The 15,914-nt window shown below is 42.5% G+C and overlaps 1 protein-coding gene across 1 annotated transcript in view; it reads right to left on the bottom strand.

Annotated features, from left to right (window-relative positions):
• The window catches only part of SLC4A3 (solute carrier family 4 member 3), a 57,534-nt gene that overhangs the window by 36,603 nt on the left and 5,017 nt on the right, over positions 1 to 15,914 (bottom strand). Inside the window, exons 2-3 of the mRNA XM_087713497.1 lie at positions 15,631 to 15,783; positions 12,451 to 12,607 (exon numbers count right to left, since the gene is read on the bottom strand). Of these exons, the coding sequence (XP_087569623.1) occupies positions 12,451 to 12,607; positions 15,631 to 15,684 (211 nt within the window). The 5' untranslated portion in view covers positions 15,685 to 15,783. The remainder of the gene's footprint in view (positions 1 to 12,450; positions 12,608 to 15,630; positions 15,784 to 15,914) is intronic.

Below are 15,914 nucleotides of genomic sequence, written 5' to 3'. Positions count from 1 at the left end.
ATTAGAACCGCTGAACTGCAGTCAGCTGAAGTCGCCTGCAGTACTGCACCCTAACCGCTGCTCCACCTCGGCTCTTAACTCTTTGAGTTTAGTCTTTCCCATGCTAATAAGTTTTCACATGTAAATATAAAGAACTGATAATCTTACTAAGGTAACATATTAGCTGGAAATAATATAGTTCTATAATCTATAATCCCCATTGCATTGGGAAGCTTGTGTCTTTCACATATGTCAACCATTAAATTCTCCTAAATCTATTTTTCATTTTAAGATTTAAGTTATATCATTCAAAAAAGCCAGCACAGTTCTAGGATGCATCAACAGAGATAGTTATCAAAATCATGGGATGTGATAGCACCACTGTATGACATCACTAGTGTGAACATGTTTAGAAGACTGTGTCCAATTCTGGTCAGTATGATACAAAAAACAAACAAACCCTGAAGCCCTAGAAAGGGTTCAAAGAGAAAAATAGATGATAACGGTCTGGAGGCTTAATGAAGAAAAGGCTCGGGGAGACATGATAGCAACTGGAAGATTGTCATATGGAAGATGGCATTGATTTATTCTCCATAACTTCTGAGGGCAACAAAAAAAAGCAATGGATGAAGCTTATCAAAGGGAGATTTGGAAATAAGGAGGAATTTGTTGATAGAACAATGGAACAGCTTGCTTCTTAGAGCTGTGGGTGCTCCATAGCTGGACGTTTTCAAGAAAGGATTGGACAACCATTTGTCTGAGATGGTTATAAGGACTCCTGCTTTGGACAGGGGATTGGATCAGAACACCTCCAAGGTCCCTTACACCCCTATCTTTCTATGATAATTCAAGAGTTTGGGATAGAAAACATGGACAGCCTTACCGCTATATGACTCTAGATGGCAGCCTACATTTTTGCTAAAGTAAAGCTGAATAGGTAGAAAATATGTAACAACAAATATATATAGATATATTTGTTTTATCTATAAATAGATACAATTTTAGGGAAGGAATAAATAAATCTAGGAGCAGCAATAGAGTTTTCAGACAGAATTATTTTGGTGTTATTAATAAAAAGGTACTGTGCAGCTTTTCATCTTTTTCTTCCTAGCACATAATTATGAACCCTGTATTAAAAAAGCAACAGGGAGTGAACAGGGAAGGAGCTATAGGTGAAAGTGTTATCTGAAATCTCTGAAGAATTCCATGAATGGGACAAGAATTTGGAAGTTGCTTGGCATACAAAAAAGATTATAGAGAACATTTCATTTGGAAACCTTAATTCTATGAGCAGCAACTAATGTAAGTATTAAAGTACTGAGGAGGTGAAGTGGTTTGGGTACGGCTTCTCACATAGTTTCACCCTACTACTCAAAGGTCTCCCTTCCTAAGCTAGGTAGGAAGAATAAAGGCAGGGGTCCTCACAGCTTATTGTGAAGATTTTCAATGTAAATGGGGGTGGTTTGAAAAGAAACTTTCTACTGATTTATTTATTTATTTATTTATTTATTTATTTATTTATTTATTTATTTATTTATTTATTTATTTATTTATTTATTTATTTATTAGACTTATATACCGCTTCATAGGGCTTTCAGCCCCCTCTAAGCAGTTTACAGATTTTTTAGCAAATTGAGTCAGCAACTTGCCCCCACAGTCTGGGTCCTCATTTCGCCCACCTCGGAAGGATGGAAGGCTGATGGCTCAGTCGGTGAGATTTGAACCGCTGAACTGCAGATCACAGTCAGTTGAAGTGGCCTGCAGTACTGCACCCTAACCACTACGCCACCTCGGCTCTGATTTGCTATCATCGACACATCAGTACCTGACAAATATCTGCAGGCATGAGGAAATGAACAATCCTGCCTACCCTGATAAAGTGATATTCAATTGGACTGGCTCTATTTTTTTTAGCCAATGCCCCTCTTATCATTGCTCAGTTTGTTTCATTGCCATACTCTCTTGAAAACCAAGGGCACAGATGATCATATCCAGCACATAAGAAAAGATGCTGCCTGGGGAATAATCAGACAAGGACAGCATAGCAGGCAGCAAGATAGTGAGCAGGGCGAGAGAGCAGGACAAGAATTAGGGAACCTCCCTAATTTCTCCAGAAATAAAAGAGATGGTAGAAGAATGGTACTTTCAGACTTGCAAAGTTCTATTAATGCAATAGAATGAGCACATCTGGCTGTGAATCCTGTCTGGTCTACTTGGTAAGGCTGACATCAATCTTGCAAGAAGATGGTTTCTACATTTCGAATGCACTCTTAAACATAAATATATAAACCTATTTATATATTGTAAAGGAATGTGTACATAACAACCATAACCAATGCAATTATGAGGGTAGACTGAGAGAATTTGTGAGGAATACAAAGATGGTAAATGTGAATATGGACCTGACTATTTTTGGTAGTGTTAATTTGTGGAGGGAAATGGAAATGGAAAAAAAGAAAAGTGAAATAAACTATAATAAAAATAAAATAACTGCCAGTAGAAAAAGTCTGATTCTAATATGGAAAAATACTGAATGACAGTTCAATAGCCCTACAGAATTAACAAATATAAGGAAAAAGGATAGGAAAAACAGGGTAAAAATGCTATGTCAGGCCACTACAGTATTATGCTATGCAAAAAGACAATTGATATAATGATGAAGTGAAAAAAACTGTAGGAGAGAAAATATGCAAATAATATGATTACTGCAAAAGCTACTACCTAATGTAGAGTGAAATGTTGATTTAGCAGACCTTGATATAACAACTTTGGAGGCAAATGGATTAAATTTCTGTGATGATTAATTATCATATACATCAAGACATTATGCAAATAATATCAACTGCCACAATGATGTAATTTCATATTTAATAGACATTTGTAGATAACAGAGACATTGCCAATCAATAAACGTGCAGAAAAGGAGATTTTATAGTACAGTGGTACCTTGCTTTGAAACTCATTGAATTTGGTACTCAACACATTTTGATGTGAAAATTTTGTCCCGATAATCTCATTTGTTTGGTATTCAATGCACAAGTTAACATTTGTCAGTATCGGCTGTATTGTGACTCTCTAATTCTTTATGAGAAAAATCTGTTTGGTACTCATCGTTTTTAGTATTCCTTATGCCTCCTGGACTCAAGGTACCAAGGTCCCACTGTATTTGCAAGGAATACACTGAATAACAGCATTGAAGAATTAAAATTAAATAAGACAGAGAAAGTACAAAGTGATTTTTGCTGAAAATTATAAAAATATTTTGGAATTGTGTAGAGAGCTATAACGAATAGAATTAAAAATAAAAATGATCTAATTATTTGGGAGGAAACAGAAGTGCTAGAACAAGTATTCTAGAGAACTGCTTTGTAATGCTAATAATATGTCAAGGATTGGAACTGAAACAGATGCTGTAAATGTTACAGTCTTTCAATGTTTCATACTAAGAATGCTGTGGCAATTTTGAAACATGTTAAACTTGTAGATAGTATAACTGGAAAAGTATTAAATATGGATGTGCTTTGCTTATAGAATAGCTGAGTGACTAATGTGTATGAAAAATGTATTTGTGTCTTTGGATGGAAGAATGACATTATTGTTCCTCTATATAAACAGAAAGATAGTAAGAGGGAAAGCTTAAACTATAAGGGATTCATTTGTTTTGTGAGCTTTGGAAAGTATTTACGTGGAATTCTGACTGAAGGGCATAAAAAAGTGTTAATGAGCAAAATTTGAGAAATAATATGTGACTTTATGTTAGAGACAGAGAATGAAGACAAGATATTTGCACTTCAGTAAGACTCTGGGAAATATATTAATAAAAGAAAAAATGTTTAAGTATGTTGTTTGGTTTACAGGAAGTGCATATTGGACTGGAAGATGTTAATCCAAGTCACATATCATTCTGAGATTAGTTCAGCAAAGTCTATTAGAAAAAATGATAAAATAAAAACACAAGAATTCCAGTGAAGTTCCATTAAACCTCTAAATAGGCAACTGAGAGCAGTTAGCTCTCAACAGAAACCTCTATATAGGACATTCAGGGTAGACAGCTTCTTCCTTGCAAAGTTTTTGAGAAAGAGGGGAGGCAACACCTAGAGACAAGTTCTGGAAACAGCTGCTAGTGTCCTTATCATGGAAATCAGCTTTCTCAAAACGAAGTGCTTAGAGAATGCATAATAAGTGAGTAAGGAGAATGGAAAGGATGCATGTCCCTTGATTTTAATGTATTCATGGATAAATGAACAAGGAATGCTTGGAGTGGCTTAATTATGGATATGAATTTATGTGGTCATTTGTAGCTGATGTCTATGGAGATTCTTAATCGTCCAGGCCATGGTGCTTCCAACTGACAAGCTCAATGTCTTACCTACTGAGCCACTGTGCTACCCTGAGAAAGTGTATGTTTGATAAAATGCTTATTAAAGATGGAAAATCAGAATGAAATGGTAAGATATGCAAATGAAAGGGTAGTTGATAGTGATGAATGAATGTTAAAAGAAGGAAAAATGGCTTTTTGTAATACCAATAGCAAGTTTTTGTCAAACTTCTTAGACAAGTTTAGACAAACTTCTTCTATTTTTCTTTTATTGGAAATGAAAGTTGGTCAGTTGAAACATCAGTTAAGCAAAACTGTGGGAGTTAAATATTTTAAAAAGAAACTGCAGTAAAAAATAGAAGAGATTGTCAAGAATAAATGAATGACGAATGTGGATTAAATACAAAGAGTGACCAGCGACCGGACGGTCGTGTAAGCGGGCAAAAAGGGCCGCGCGGGGGCATTTGGAGGCTCCACGCACCCAGGAGCCAATCTGAGGACCGGGGAGCAGACGGACTCTTCCCCCAATGCTGCCATCTTGGTCCTCCGCCATGGGCCTCCTCTAGAAGGTTCAGGACCACCATCAGCCCATCACCTTCCAGGTCTCATTCCCCCCGCAGGCTGCCCACGTTGGTAGAGAACCAGGCGACCTTTTAGCCAGGGCCATAGCTTAAGGGATTGCCTCTGGGATGAAGCATCAGCCCCAGGGGTCTAAACATAGGTCTTCCCGGGACCAGCACAGGGAGCACCAGAGCCTCTCCAGAGCCCCTGTTGCCAGAGAGCCCAGGTCTTCCTCCGCTTCTACTGCCAGTGAAGTCTCAGATTTAGAAGAAGGGAAGCTGAAGGAGGTGGGGTTTTCTGAGGATGAGGAGGCCCAGGATCCTGAGGCCCCCAACATCACTGGCCTTCCCCCTCCTTGTTTAGTTCCTTACTCCGTAAGGCTAGGGCCATAGCAGACCTGGATGCTCCTCCAGATCCCAGGCTGGCAACTGCCATGCCTAGCACCAGCGGGAGTAGCAAGAAAGGTCCCTTCCATAGACCCCCGGTAGAGAAGGAGGAGATTCCCACTCCAGAGATGTTCCTGGAAGTCCTTAAATCCCAGTGGGATAAGACAGGATCGTTTTCCAATCTGGGGGGCAATGAGCGGAGGTTCTACAATCTCAATCCTACCTTTGCCCAAGCACTCCAGCTCCTGGAGGTGGACACCCCGGTTGCCACTCTAACCTCAGCCTCAACCGTAGTGACGGGAGACATTGCCAACTGCCTTAAAGCAGAGGATAAGAAGGCGGAGACCATTTTACGTAAGACATTCCAGGCAATAACCTGGGCCATTAGGGCGGCCGCTTCTGCATCCTGTTTCAACAGATCTACCATGCTGTGGCTGGAACAGCTGAGAGACAGGACCCTGGCTACTGCGGGTACGACTGCTGCAGGACATCTCGAAGATACTAGCAGCCATGCAATTCTCAGCTGACGCCACCCTGGATGCAGTTAAGTATGCGTCTCGAGCCTTACCATCCTCTGTAGCGTCCAGGCGCCTGCTGTGGTTATGCCACTGGCAGGCGGAGTCCCAGGCTAAGTGGCACCTAGCAGGAGCAGATTATGCCGGGGACAAACGCTTCGGTGCCTTGCTGGATCCTATCCTGGTGGAGGACAAAAACAAATGGAAGGTTTTCCCAGCCACGACCAGGCGGTCGAACTACCGACATGCCTCTTACCCCAGGAGAACATCTTACCGCCCGCCTGAATCGGACGCCCAGAATCACAGGTACCAGACCCCCAGGTTTCACAGACAAGGGGATAGACAGTTTCCTAGGGACAGATTCAGGGGCCAACAGCAGAGCAAGCAGCCCTTTCGAGGAGGGGGCAGTCGTCCATTCCGCAGGTTCAAGTGACCCGTTCACGGATCACCCCATTGGCAGCCGCCTCTCCCTTTTCATGGATGCCTGGGAACGCGTCACTTCAGACGAGTGGGTCCTCCAGACTGTTAAGCTCGGGTTACAGCTGGAGTTCCGCTCGCAACCCCCTAATAGGTTCCGCACCTTCGCCTCCTCTGCTGATCCGGCCAAACGGGCCCTTAAGGCTAAGGCCATCAAACACCTGTTAGATATCAGGGCCATAGAGAGGGTCCCAGAGGGGGAGAGAGGTTCCGGATTCTATTCAAACCTGTTTCTGGTCCCCAAGAGTTTAGGGGGGTGGAGAGCCATCCTGGATCTTAAACTACTCAATTCCAGGGTGGTCTACTGTAGGTTCAAGATGGCCTCTCTGAAATCCATTTTAGAGGGCATCCGACAGGGCGACTTCTTGGCCTCCATCAACCTCACGGAGGCCTACCTTCACATCAGAATCGCTCCGGAACATCGCAGGTTCCTTAGGTTTTCCCATGAGGGCAATCACTTTCAATATAGGGCCCTACCCTTCGGGCTGGCCTCAGCTCCCAGGACCTTTACCAAGGTGCTGGCTGCGGCCGCAGGTCACCTGCGCTCCTTCCCAGACTGACTGTTTTGTTACCTAGATCCTCGTCCTAGCCAGGTCCCCAGTCATGGCCAGGTAGGACCTGGGGACCACCATCGACACTTTCAGGTCCTTGGGGTTCTCTATCAACTTAGAGAAGAGTCACCTGGTCCCATCTACCAGGCTCCAGCACCTCAGATCTATTATAGATTCGGTGTCGGGGGAGGTTTTCCTTCCCCAGGATCGGAAGGACAGCATTGTGCAGCTGATTCATGAGGTTCGCAAATTACGCTCTGTTCCTATAGTTCTTCTTTCCAGGCTCCTCGGGAAATTCATTTCTTGTATAGGGATCATGCCTTGGGCGCGCCTACACGCCAGGGAGCTTCAGTGGTTCCTGCTTCCATACCAGAAGGTGGGGACGAGTGACGCCAGATTCAAGGTTCGAGTGTCACCCCAGGTGCTGCTCTCGCTGCGTTGGTGGCTGACCCCAGCATTGGGCAAAGGATCCCTCTTCAAGGAACCAGCAAGGAAGGTACTCACGACGGACGCGAGCCTGTTCAGCTGGGGAGCACACCTGGAGGCTCAGATAGCCGAGGGCCGCTGGACCCAACAGATCTGTGCAACAACATAAACTGGTTGGAACTCAGGGCCATTCACCTGGCCCTTCGTCACTTCAAGACCACGGTGACCAGTCATGTCCTGGTCCTGACGGACAATGTGGCAGCCCACGGCCACGTGAACAGACAAGGGGGCACCCACTCCAAGGCCCTTCGCGACGAGGCTCTCCGATTAGGAAACTGGGCAGAGAGGCATCTCCAGTCCATCAGAGCGAAACACATCTCCGGGACAGAGAACCAGCAAGCGGATTGGCTCAGCAGGGAGACGGTCGACAATGGAGAGTGGCAGCTGTTTATGTTTATTTATGTTGTTTATGTTTATTTAATTTGTATGCTGCCCACTCCCAAGGGACTCGGGGCGGCTAACAACCAAAGGAAGGGGGGGATACAAATAGGACAAAAGACAGACAGAGTAAAAACAACAACAGTCATAACGATTCAAGGGGGGGCTGGAAAGTCATCAGCCCCAGGCCTGCCGGAACAACCAGGTCTTCGTGGCTTTGCGGAAAGCCTGGAGGGTGGTGAGGGTCCGGATCTCCATGAGGAGATCATTCCAGAGGACCGGAGCAGCCTCAGAGAAGCCCCCCCCCCCGGGGATTTGCCAGTCGGCATTGGCTGGTGGATGGAATTCGGAGGAGGCCTAATCTGTGGGATCTGATCAGTCGTAGGGAGGTAATTGGCAGGAGGTGGTCTCTCAAGTACCCAGGTCCGATACCATATAGGGCTTTAAAAGTAACAGCTCCATCTCAGCATCTTCCTGCAGATCTGTGAGAGGTTCCGGCGCCCGGCAATGGATCTCTTTGCAACCCCAGCGAATGCCCAGCTGCCGAACTTCGTATCGAGGTTCCCATCCAGAGGAGCCATGGACACGGATGCCCTTCGCTGCAGATGGCCACCAGGTCTACTCTACGCCTTTCCCCCCCTTCCCCTCATCCCCGGGGTTCTGAGGAGGCTGGTGTCAGAGGGAGCAGAGATGATTCTAGTGGCTCCCTTCTGACCACCCCGCACCTGGCTAGCAGACTTGGTGGAGCTGTCCTCAGCTCCTCACTGGAGGATCACCCCGGGGAGGTGTCCCTACACCAGGGGTCTCTGGAGCATCCGGATCCGGAGTGGCTCCATCTGACCGTCTGGCGATTGAGCGGGAACAGCTGAGAGGGGCCCATTTTTCCACAAAGGTCATTAGGACCGTCGAGGCGTCCAGGAGGCAGTCCACTACCCGCATCTACAATGCCTCCTGGGTTGCCTTTGCTGACTGGTGTAAGGCAAAGGACATAGTACCAGCCTTGGCTTCTGTACCCCAGGTTCTGGACTTCCCACAAGAAGGCCTGGAGACGGGTCTGGCCCCCAGCACCCTTAGGAGACAGGTCTCTGCCCTCTCCACCATCCTGGGCGGTGGACATGGACGTACCACCTTTGTCTCAACATCTGGTCCTCAGGTGCTTCCTTAAGGGAGCGGCGAATCTGAAACCCCCAGTGCTCCATTGATTCACCACCTGGGACCTACCCACAGTCCTGCAGGCATTGACGGAGGCACCATTCGAACCCTTGAGGGAAGTTTCCCTACAATTCCTGACCCTTAAGGTCGTTTTCCTGGTTGCCATCACCTCAGCCAGGAGAATATCCGAGATCAATGTTCTTTCCAGCAGAGAGGACCTTTGCACCTTTCTAGAGAACCGGGTCATCCTCAGACTGGACCCTGCGTTCATGCCCAAGGTCAATTCTCCCTTCCACAGGGCTCTAGAGATAATTCTGCCGGACTTCTGTCCTCAGCCCTCCAGGGATAGGGAAAGATCCTGACACAGGTTGGACGTCAGAAGAGCCTTGCGCATCTACCTGAAGCGCACGGCACCCTTTAGGCGTTCAGAAGCCCTCTTCGTATCATATCAACCATCCACCAGAGGTGCCAAGGTTTCCCCGGCCACCATTAGCAGGTGGATCAGGGCGGCCATCTCACAGGCCTACGAGGCACAGGGACTTCAGGTCCCAGAGGACATCACAGCGCACTCCACCAGAAGTGCGGCCACCTCAGCAGCCTGGGCCACCCAGGCCCCCATAGAGGAGATCTGCCGGGCTGCCGCCTGGTCTTCTCCTTCGCCTTTCATTAGGCATTACCGGCTAGATACTTACGCCTCCGCGGAGGCAGCCTTTGGCAGGCAGGTTCTACAGGAAGCCCTAGACTCTCGAGGGGCTCAGCCCATTGATCCCTCCCTAGGACATCTAGCTTTGGTATGTCCCATGTGTTACTCCTCCCACGCCTCACTTTGGAAACTGGCAGTTGGTCTTACCTGAACTGCATGTTTCAAAGAAGGCGTGGGAGGAGTCACTTCCCCCCCTTTTAGGGCACACCGCGCCAGGGGCCTGGGTCAGTTCAATAGTCAGTCAGGGCCAGGCTGGAAGGATATGTGCTTGCACTGTCTTTGTTCCTTCCTTCCAGGTGCTCTGCTATGATCCATCGGTTAATCTGGGAGGTCAGAAGGAGGAACGGAGGTGTAGCCTCAAAGTTTACCTCAGTCTCCAGGGCAAAAGGGCTGGGTTAATACCCATGTGTTACTCCTCCCACACCTTCTTTGAAACATGCAGTTCAGGTAAGACCAACTGCCATTTTGTGTAAGACTACAGAACTGAATATCTATAACTTTAGTTCACAGGATCTTCCCAAGGTTAAGTGTTGTATTTCTGGGCTTTGGTTAAGAAGATCCAAAGACCTTCTCTTCTATTATTTCTGGAGTTTGACTTAAAATATAGCTCCTGGCAGAAAGCTAAAAATTTCCCATTTGAGCTGATTTAGCTGTATCAGAAGATTGAATTTGATTAATGGCAGACTACTGAAATTATTTCTGGAGACTCCCTGGAAGAAGAAGTATTATGCACACACTTTGAGGAGCTCCTGGGGGGAAAGGCAGAATATAAATGTGTTTTTTTTAAAGAAGAAATCTCCTTAGGGATTCAAATCTTAAAATTATTGCCATTCTTAATACGGTATATCACAATCATCTTGAAGAGATTAAAAATGTCAGTCAAAAAATGAATGCAAAATAAGTCTGTCACTGTAACTGCTATTTCTTCTAATTTCTTTAGCAAAGGGATCAGATATAATTTAGAAATCATGAATGCCTGCTCATCAGATTTCAAGGACTCTTATGTGCAGCTTAATAGCAATGAATATATCACATCAGCTCTAGAACCTGACAATATAAGTAACATGCTAGCATGGATAAGGGCTGTATTTTTTTAAATAAATAAAAGTCACAGGTAAATTTTTCATTTGGAAATATAGAATTTTGACATGCAATAATCAGCATTATGATATAAGTAAAATTACTGTGTAATGATGCCGAGATTCAAAATAATTTAACTGGAAGAAGGATAAAAGCACAGTAAGTGCAACAATGTGACAATGTTCAGAACTATGTATTGCTTCCCTATCTGATGCTTCCAGAATTTCCAGTCAACCCAGACAGCATAATCCTTTCCAGGATAAGCAATATGGAGAGCATCAAATTAAAGCAAGTTGGCCACATCACAAAGAATAATGTGATTAATTAAGTAAGGAGGATTTTGATAGGACAAATACATGCCCATCTCCCATGAATATATATATTTAAAATTATTTTTCCCTATTAGCAGTCATTTGTGCTTGGAACTATGGTCAATTCCAGATGGCAAGTTAATGTATTCCTGCATGGCAGCTTAACCTGCTATTGCTACGGTTGACCATTCTGGATTGAAGTGGCTTGGCAATGAAACCACATTAACTCTCAGTCTGAATGATAGCCATTGCATATCCTGACCGATCATTCCTCTCCTTCCTGCCTTCCTATCCATGCAGGGAAACTTTCCCAGTTCCTACATTTTCCTTTTAGGGATTGTTCCTTCACTATTGAACTTTTTCTTTATTTTCAGATATTGCACATATGGATGCCTTCATTTCTTCTTTGCGGGTCTTTTTTTCTTGACAATTTATTTAAAAAACATTGTGTCATTGCTTGTCTTAATACTATAAAAATTAAATGAAATGGACTATTTCCTGATTTTGATGATCCATGGGAACACTGTAGTAAGGAAGAAATTCTGAGGCAGCTTATAACAGCAAAAGTAGAAATCAATAGTTTTATTCCAATATATCCATGTTGCAAGATTTAGGAGAGAGAAATGAGTTTTGTGGTAAATAGTTTAAATAATTGCAAGTTTTGTTCTAATCAAACTCTGTGAGATTCAGTTTGATGAGGTTACACAGCTAAATGCTAACTGTCAATAGATCTGGAGTTCTGTGTGCATTAGCAGCCTACGCACATGCCTATGTCTGTAGCAATAAGAAACAGGATGGAAATGAAAATAGATCTTCCCTTTTTCTAGCATGAACATTTCTAGAATCAAATGTGTTCCATATTAATGGTTTTTTACATAATTATCAAACTAATTTAAAATCAACCTTGGGATCAGGATAAAGCTAAACATAAGGTAAAAAATCCCAAACTCACAGTATTTTTCAGCTTTTATGGCCAGTCTAGTTGTTCCAAGGTCATGTCTCCTATAAATATAATTATAGATATGCTTGTCTGTCTCTCAGTAAGACAGAAAAAATGCTGATTGTAAGATAGGAAGGTCTAAAATACAGAGCAAATCCACAAAAATATTTTGTACCATTATTGTCTAATAAAATATAATAGTAGCTTAAATGCCAAATAAAACTTGCATTCTCAAACAGTTCTTTTTTTTGAGATCCGATTTCATTGCCAATATTTAAGATTTACCACATAACTTTTAGGGCTAAAACATGTACAGATCTGCATCATAATCAAAGTTCCACAATCTCAGATTCTTAACACCAGCTTCTTATAGCTTCAAAGTTTAACATTTGTTTAAATGTTAAATGTTTTAGTTTTAATCAGGATGGGTACACTGTATGCTACATTCCTTTATACATTGTTTAGAAGAATATAGTGGGGTAACCTAATCATTAATCTGCTTTAAAGCATACAGGTTGTATTTGGGCACAAGCCTTCATATTACTAAGTACTGTTCCATTCTGAAGGTTATGGTCAGATTGTAAGGTAGGACTAGTGTACAAGTTTTACCTACATTCAAAGTCGGTCTCAGAGTAGCTGCGGCCTTGCTTTTCCTGGTCTCGTAATGCAGACTTGCTGATCAGGTCTCCAAACCGTTCAACACCCAAGGTCTTGTCCAATTCATCATCATCCTCCGTGCCAGGAAAGGCTGCCTCATCATCCCCGCCATCCTGCACATCAGTCAATAATATCATCAGCAAAACAAAGAAATGTCTCAATACCATACAATCCCCTCTCTTTGCCTGCTTTCCTCAAATAGCGCCCTCAATCATATTTCCCTACTGTTCAACCTCAAAACAGTAGAACTAAGAGGACAGTGAAGGATTGTTGATCCCAATCCCAATTTCAAACTTGAACCCTTCATTTGACTGTTCTAACCTTGTTTTCCTTCATCCCCAGAGTAGGACTCTAGCACAGCTGGCTGCTCAGACGTCTGTCCAAATATCCCCAAACTGTAAAAGTGAGTAGACAGTGCCTGGATTTATCAGTTCCAGACCTTCCTTCACCATAGTCATTCTCCACTCTCTTCAGGGTGAGTAGAAGTAAATCTGGTATTTAAACTGTCAAGTTCCTTTCCATCCCCCTCCAGAAAGAGGGAGAGCCTGGCATCTTCCACCTCTGTCAGGGAAGCAAGTAGGGATAGCACATGTGGATTGACCCCGGAATATACAACTGGAAGAGGAATATATACAATGTACGTAGTTCACTGTACTCCACATTACATCAACTGGGGGCATCCCAATAGCTGCCTACAGAGCCTTTCTAAGACCTGAAGGTTTTTTTCTCCATCTTGTCCAATTCCTTTCCAAGTCTTTACCACCGGGCCTAGATATTAAAGCTTATCTTCTGCTCTAGCCAAAATTCTCCCTTTTTTTGTTTTTTTGTTTCTATAATTTCCTCACACCCCCGGCCACAAGGATATAAACTGAAAAGAGGACAGGAAGTAACAATCATGAAAGTTTAATCCTGGGAGCTCTCTCAGTTTGGGCTCTTTCAGATCTTTAGCTCCAGCCACTGGTAAAAAAAAATCCTGTCAATTTAGCCTGAAATGCTGGTGCCAAGCTGTTGTGGACTCCTCGGTTGCTATGGAAACACAGTAGGCCCAGCGATGGCAGATCTTTGCTGAATCAGAGAAAGCAAAACAGGTCTTAGCTAGAAACATTTAGCTTCAGAGAAAGACCTTCATAGGACTCTGCCCTTCTGTTTTCTGAACAGGTGAGTTTCTGCATCACTGCCACAAAAGAAAAGCAACTGCTGCACATTTTAGAGATAATTTCCACGGATGAAGCCTGGTTAATTTCTTGCCATAAAAGTAAACACACAGTTCTGTGTCATTTCAAAGAGTGACACTTTTATTACGGCATAATTTTGGGTGACATCAAAGAACTGAAGTGTTGTTTGTGAAAGCTTACTAGATGCTGTTATAGATTTGTTTGTGTTTACAATACCAGGAATTCTTTGATAATTGAAATTAAATTCCAGTTTCAGCCTGGAATACATTTTTCGTGACAAAACTAATTCCTATTATGTATAAATTATGATGGGATGTAAAGGATATTTTAGAGCAAACTGAGTAGTTATATCCTTAGAAATAACATGATTGTAAGTAAGGACATACAGATTTCAACCCCTCGGCCCATTATTTTAGACATTCAACACTGCTCTGTAATAGTATATCTGATGGCTTTTGAAGCAGCCTATCAGTAAATAGTCAATTTGCTTTTGGTGTACGGCACAGGGCTAATACAGCATCAAATTTCTTTTTTATGGAAAATTACAGAAAGCCCATAGAACTAGAGATTCCAAATATCATAAATTATGTCTTAATGTTTCATTTAGAGGATTTCATTTGGGGACTAAAAGTGAAGCAAAGGTCAACTATTTCTTATAGAAGTATATTTTTCAAATTCAAAATTTATATGTCAAAAATATGTAAGATCCATTTTTGAATTATATATCACAAAATACATTCCATTACCTGTTCACTTGGGGAAATTTTGTAAGCATAGCAAGAGGGTAACATAGTTGCAGATTGACCTACCCTTCCAAGAAGTTACCTGTTACTGACTTGAATTAAACTGTAGATTAATAGTTGACCTATTAGTAACAGATCAACATTATATAGCGTGATAACCACTTTCCCCCAACTGTTTTGTATGTAATAGCACTATTTTATTATAAAATAATAGTAATGAGACAGACAGTATAGAATTCTATACAATGCAGCTAATTATATGAAATTATCTGTTCACAGAAGGTTAATCTTTGTGGTCTTTGAAATGCCACACCAATGTAAATTTAGAATTAGAAAGAAGTGTCCTCCTCTTTCCTGCAGTTATCTGTAGTGTCTGAAAATCTCTCTGATGGTCAAGTGTACCTCCTAAACAATGTAGAATGAGAAGAATCACCAAAAACCAGACTGAGGTCCACTCTATTAGACTACTATTTATTAGATTTGTATTCCATAATTTCTTACCACACTTTAAAGCAGTACACATATCACTCTGTCCCCAGTTTTATCCTTTCCATAACCCTGCCATGTCAAGTGGAGGAGAGACAGCAACTGGCCCAAAGTTATCTAGTGAACTTTTTAAATTATGAATGTAGATTTCCACTACCTTAATTGCACCTTAAATATTATACTGCACATTTCTCTCCCCAAAATCTCCTCAGCACACTGTTTAAGGGAATCCTCTACTCTCTAAGGAAGGCTTTCAGGGAATGCAGATGATTGCAGCCTAGAAGATGATAAAGCCTTTTCCTGTTTATTTTCAATATCTCTCTTCTGAATATGAAAAAGACAAAACGTTGGTACTGACTTCCAGAGAGTAAATTGTTAATCTGTTGCAAGAAAAATCAATTTAAAGTCTTATGGCATTATAAAGACTCAACAACTCTGTACTAAGCTAAAGTAATTGCTCAAGATATCTGGTTAGGCTTTAAAGTGCCACAATATTTTCAAGACTTCCAAATCTTTAAAGTGCCATAGGACAGAAAAAACATTGAGTGGCATTTTTTAATTATGGGAGTAATGAACTATTAGTCTAACATAGTGCTTGGACTGGGAAGAATAAGAATGATTTCTAGCTAAAATGCTTGTATTTCAACAACTTTTCCTAATTTCCAGTTTTCATAGTTTTCCATTTTTGCAATGATTGAAAACCAACCTTTTCAGCATATTTTTTTTAATTACCTGCTGTACATTAGTGAAGATGCCTCCCAAAGGAGCAGTATCCCCAGCGGCCATCTTGGTTTACAATCTATGGACCGTCATGCAATGTTTGGGCAAGTATCAACCCTTCTCTTTCATTAACAGGCATCCAATAAGTCTGAGTCGTGGCATAACCTGTGGAGAAAGGACATAAAGCCTTGGCAAGGGGGATCAGAGAAATGGCAGGAAACTATAGCTACAGCTGTGAGGATTAAGAGCTAATGGAAAATAAGAGCCACTATTCAAAATAATGTGACACCCTTATG

This window comes from Thamnophis sirtalis, unplaced genomic scaffold (genome assembly GCF_051295495.1).
Source record: "Thamnophis sirtalis isolate CommonGarterSnake01/CBP01778 unplaced genomic scaffold, rThaSir2_p1.2 scaffold_1, whole genome shotgun sequence".
Taxonomy (NCBI): Eukaryota; Metazoa; Chordata; class Lepidosauria; order Squamata; family Natricidae; genus Thamnophis; species Thamnophis sirtalis.
Note: the sequence above shows the minus strand (reverse complement) of the source record. Positions and strands in the feature narration are given on the sequence as shown.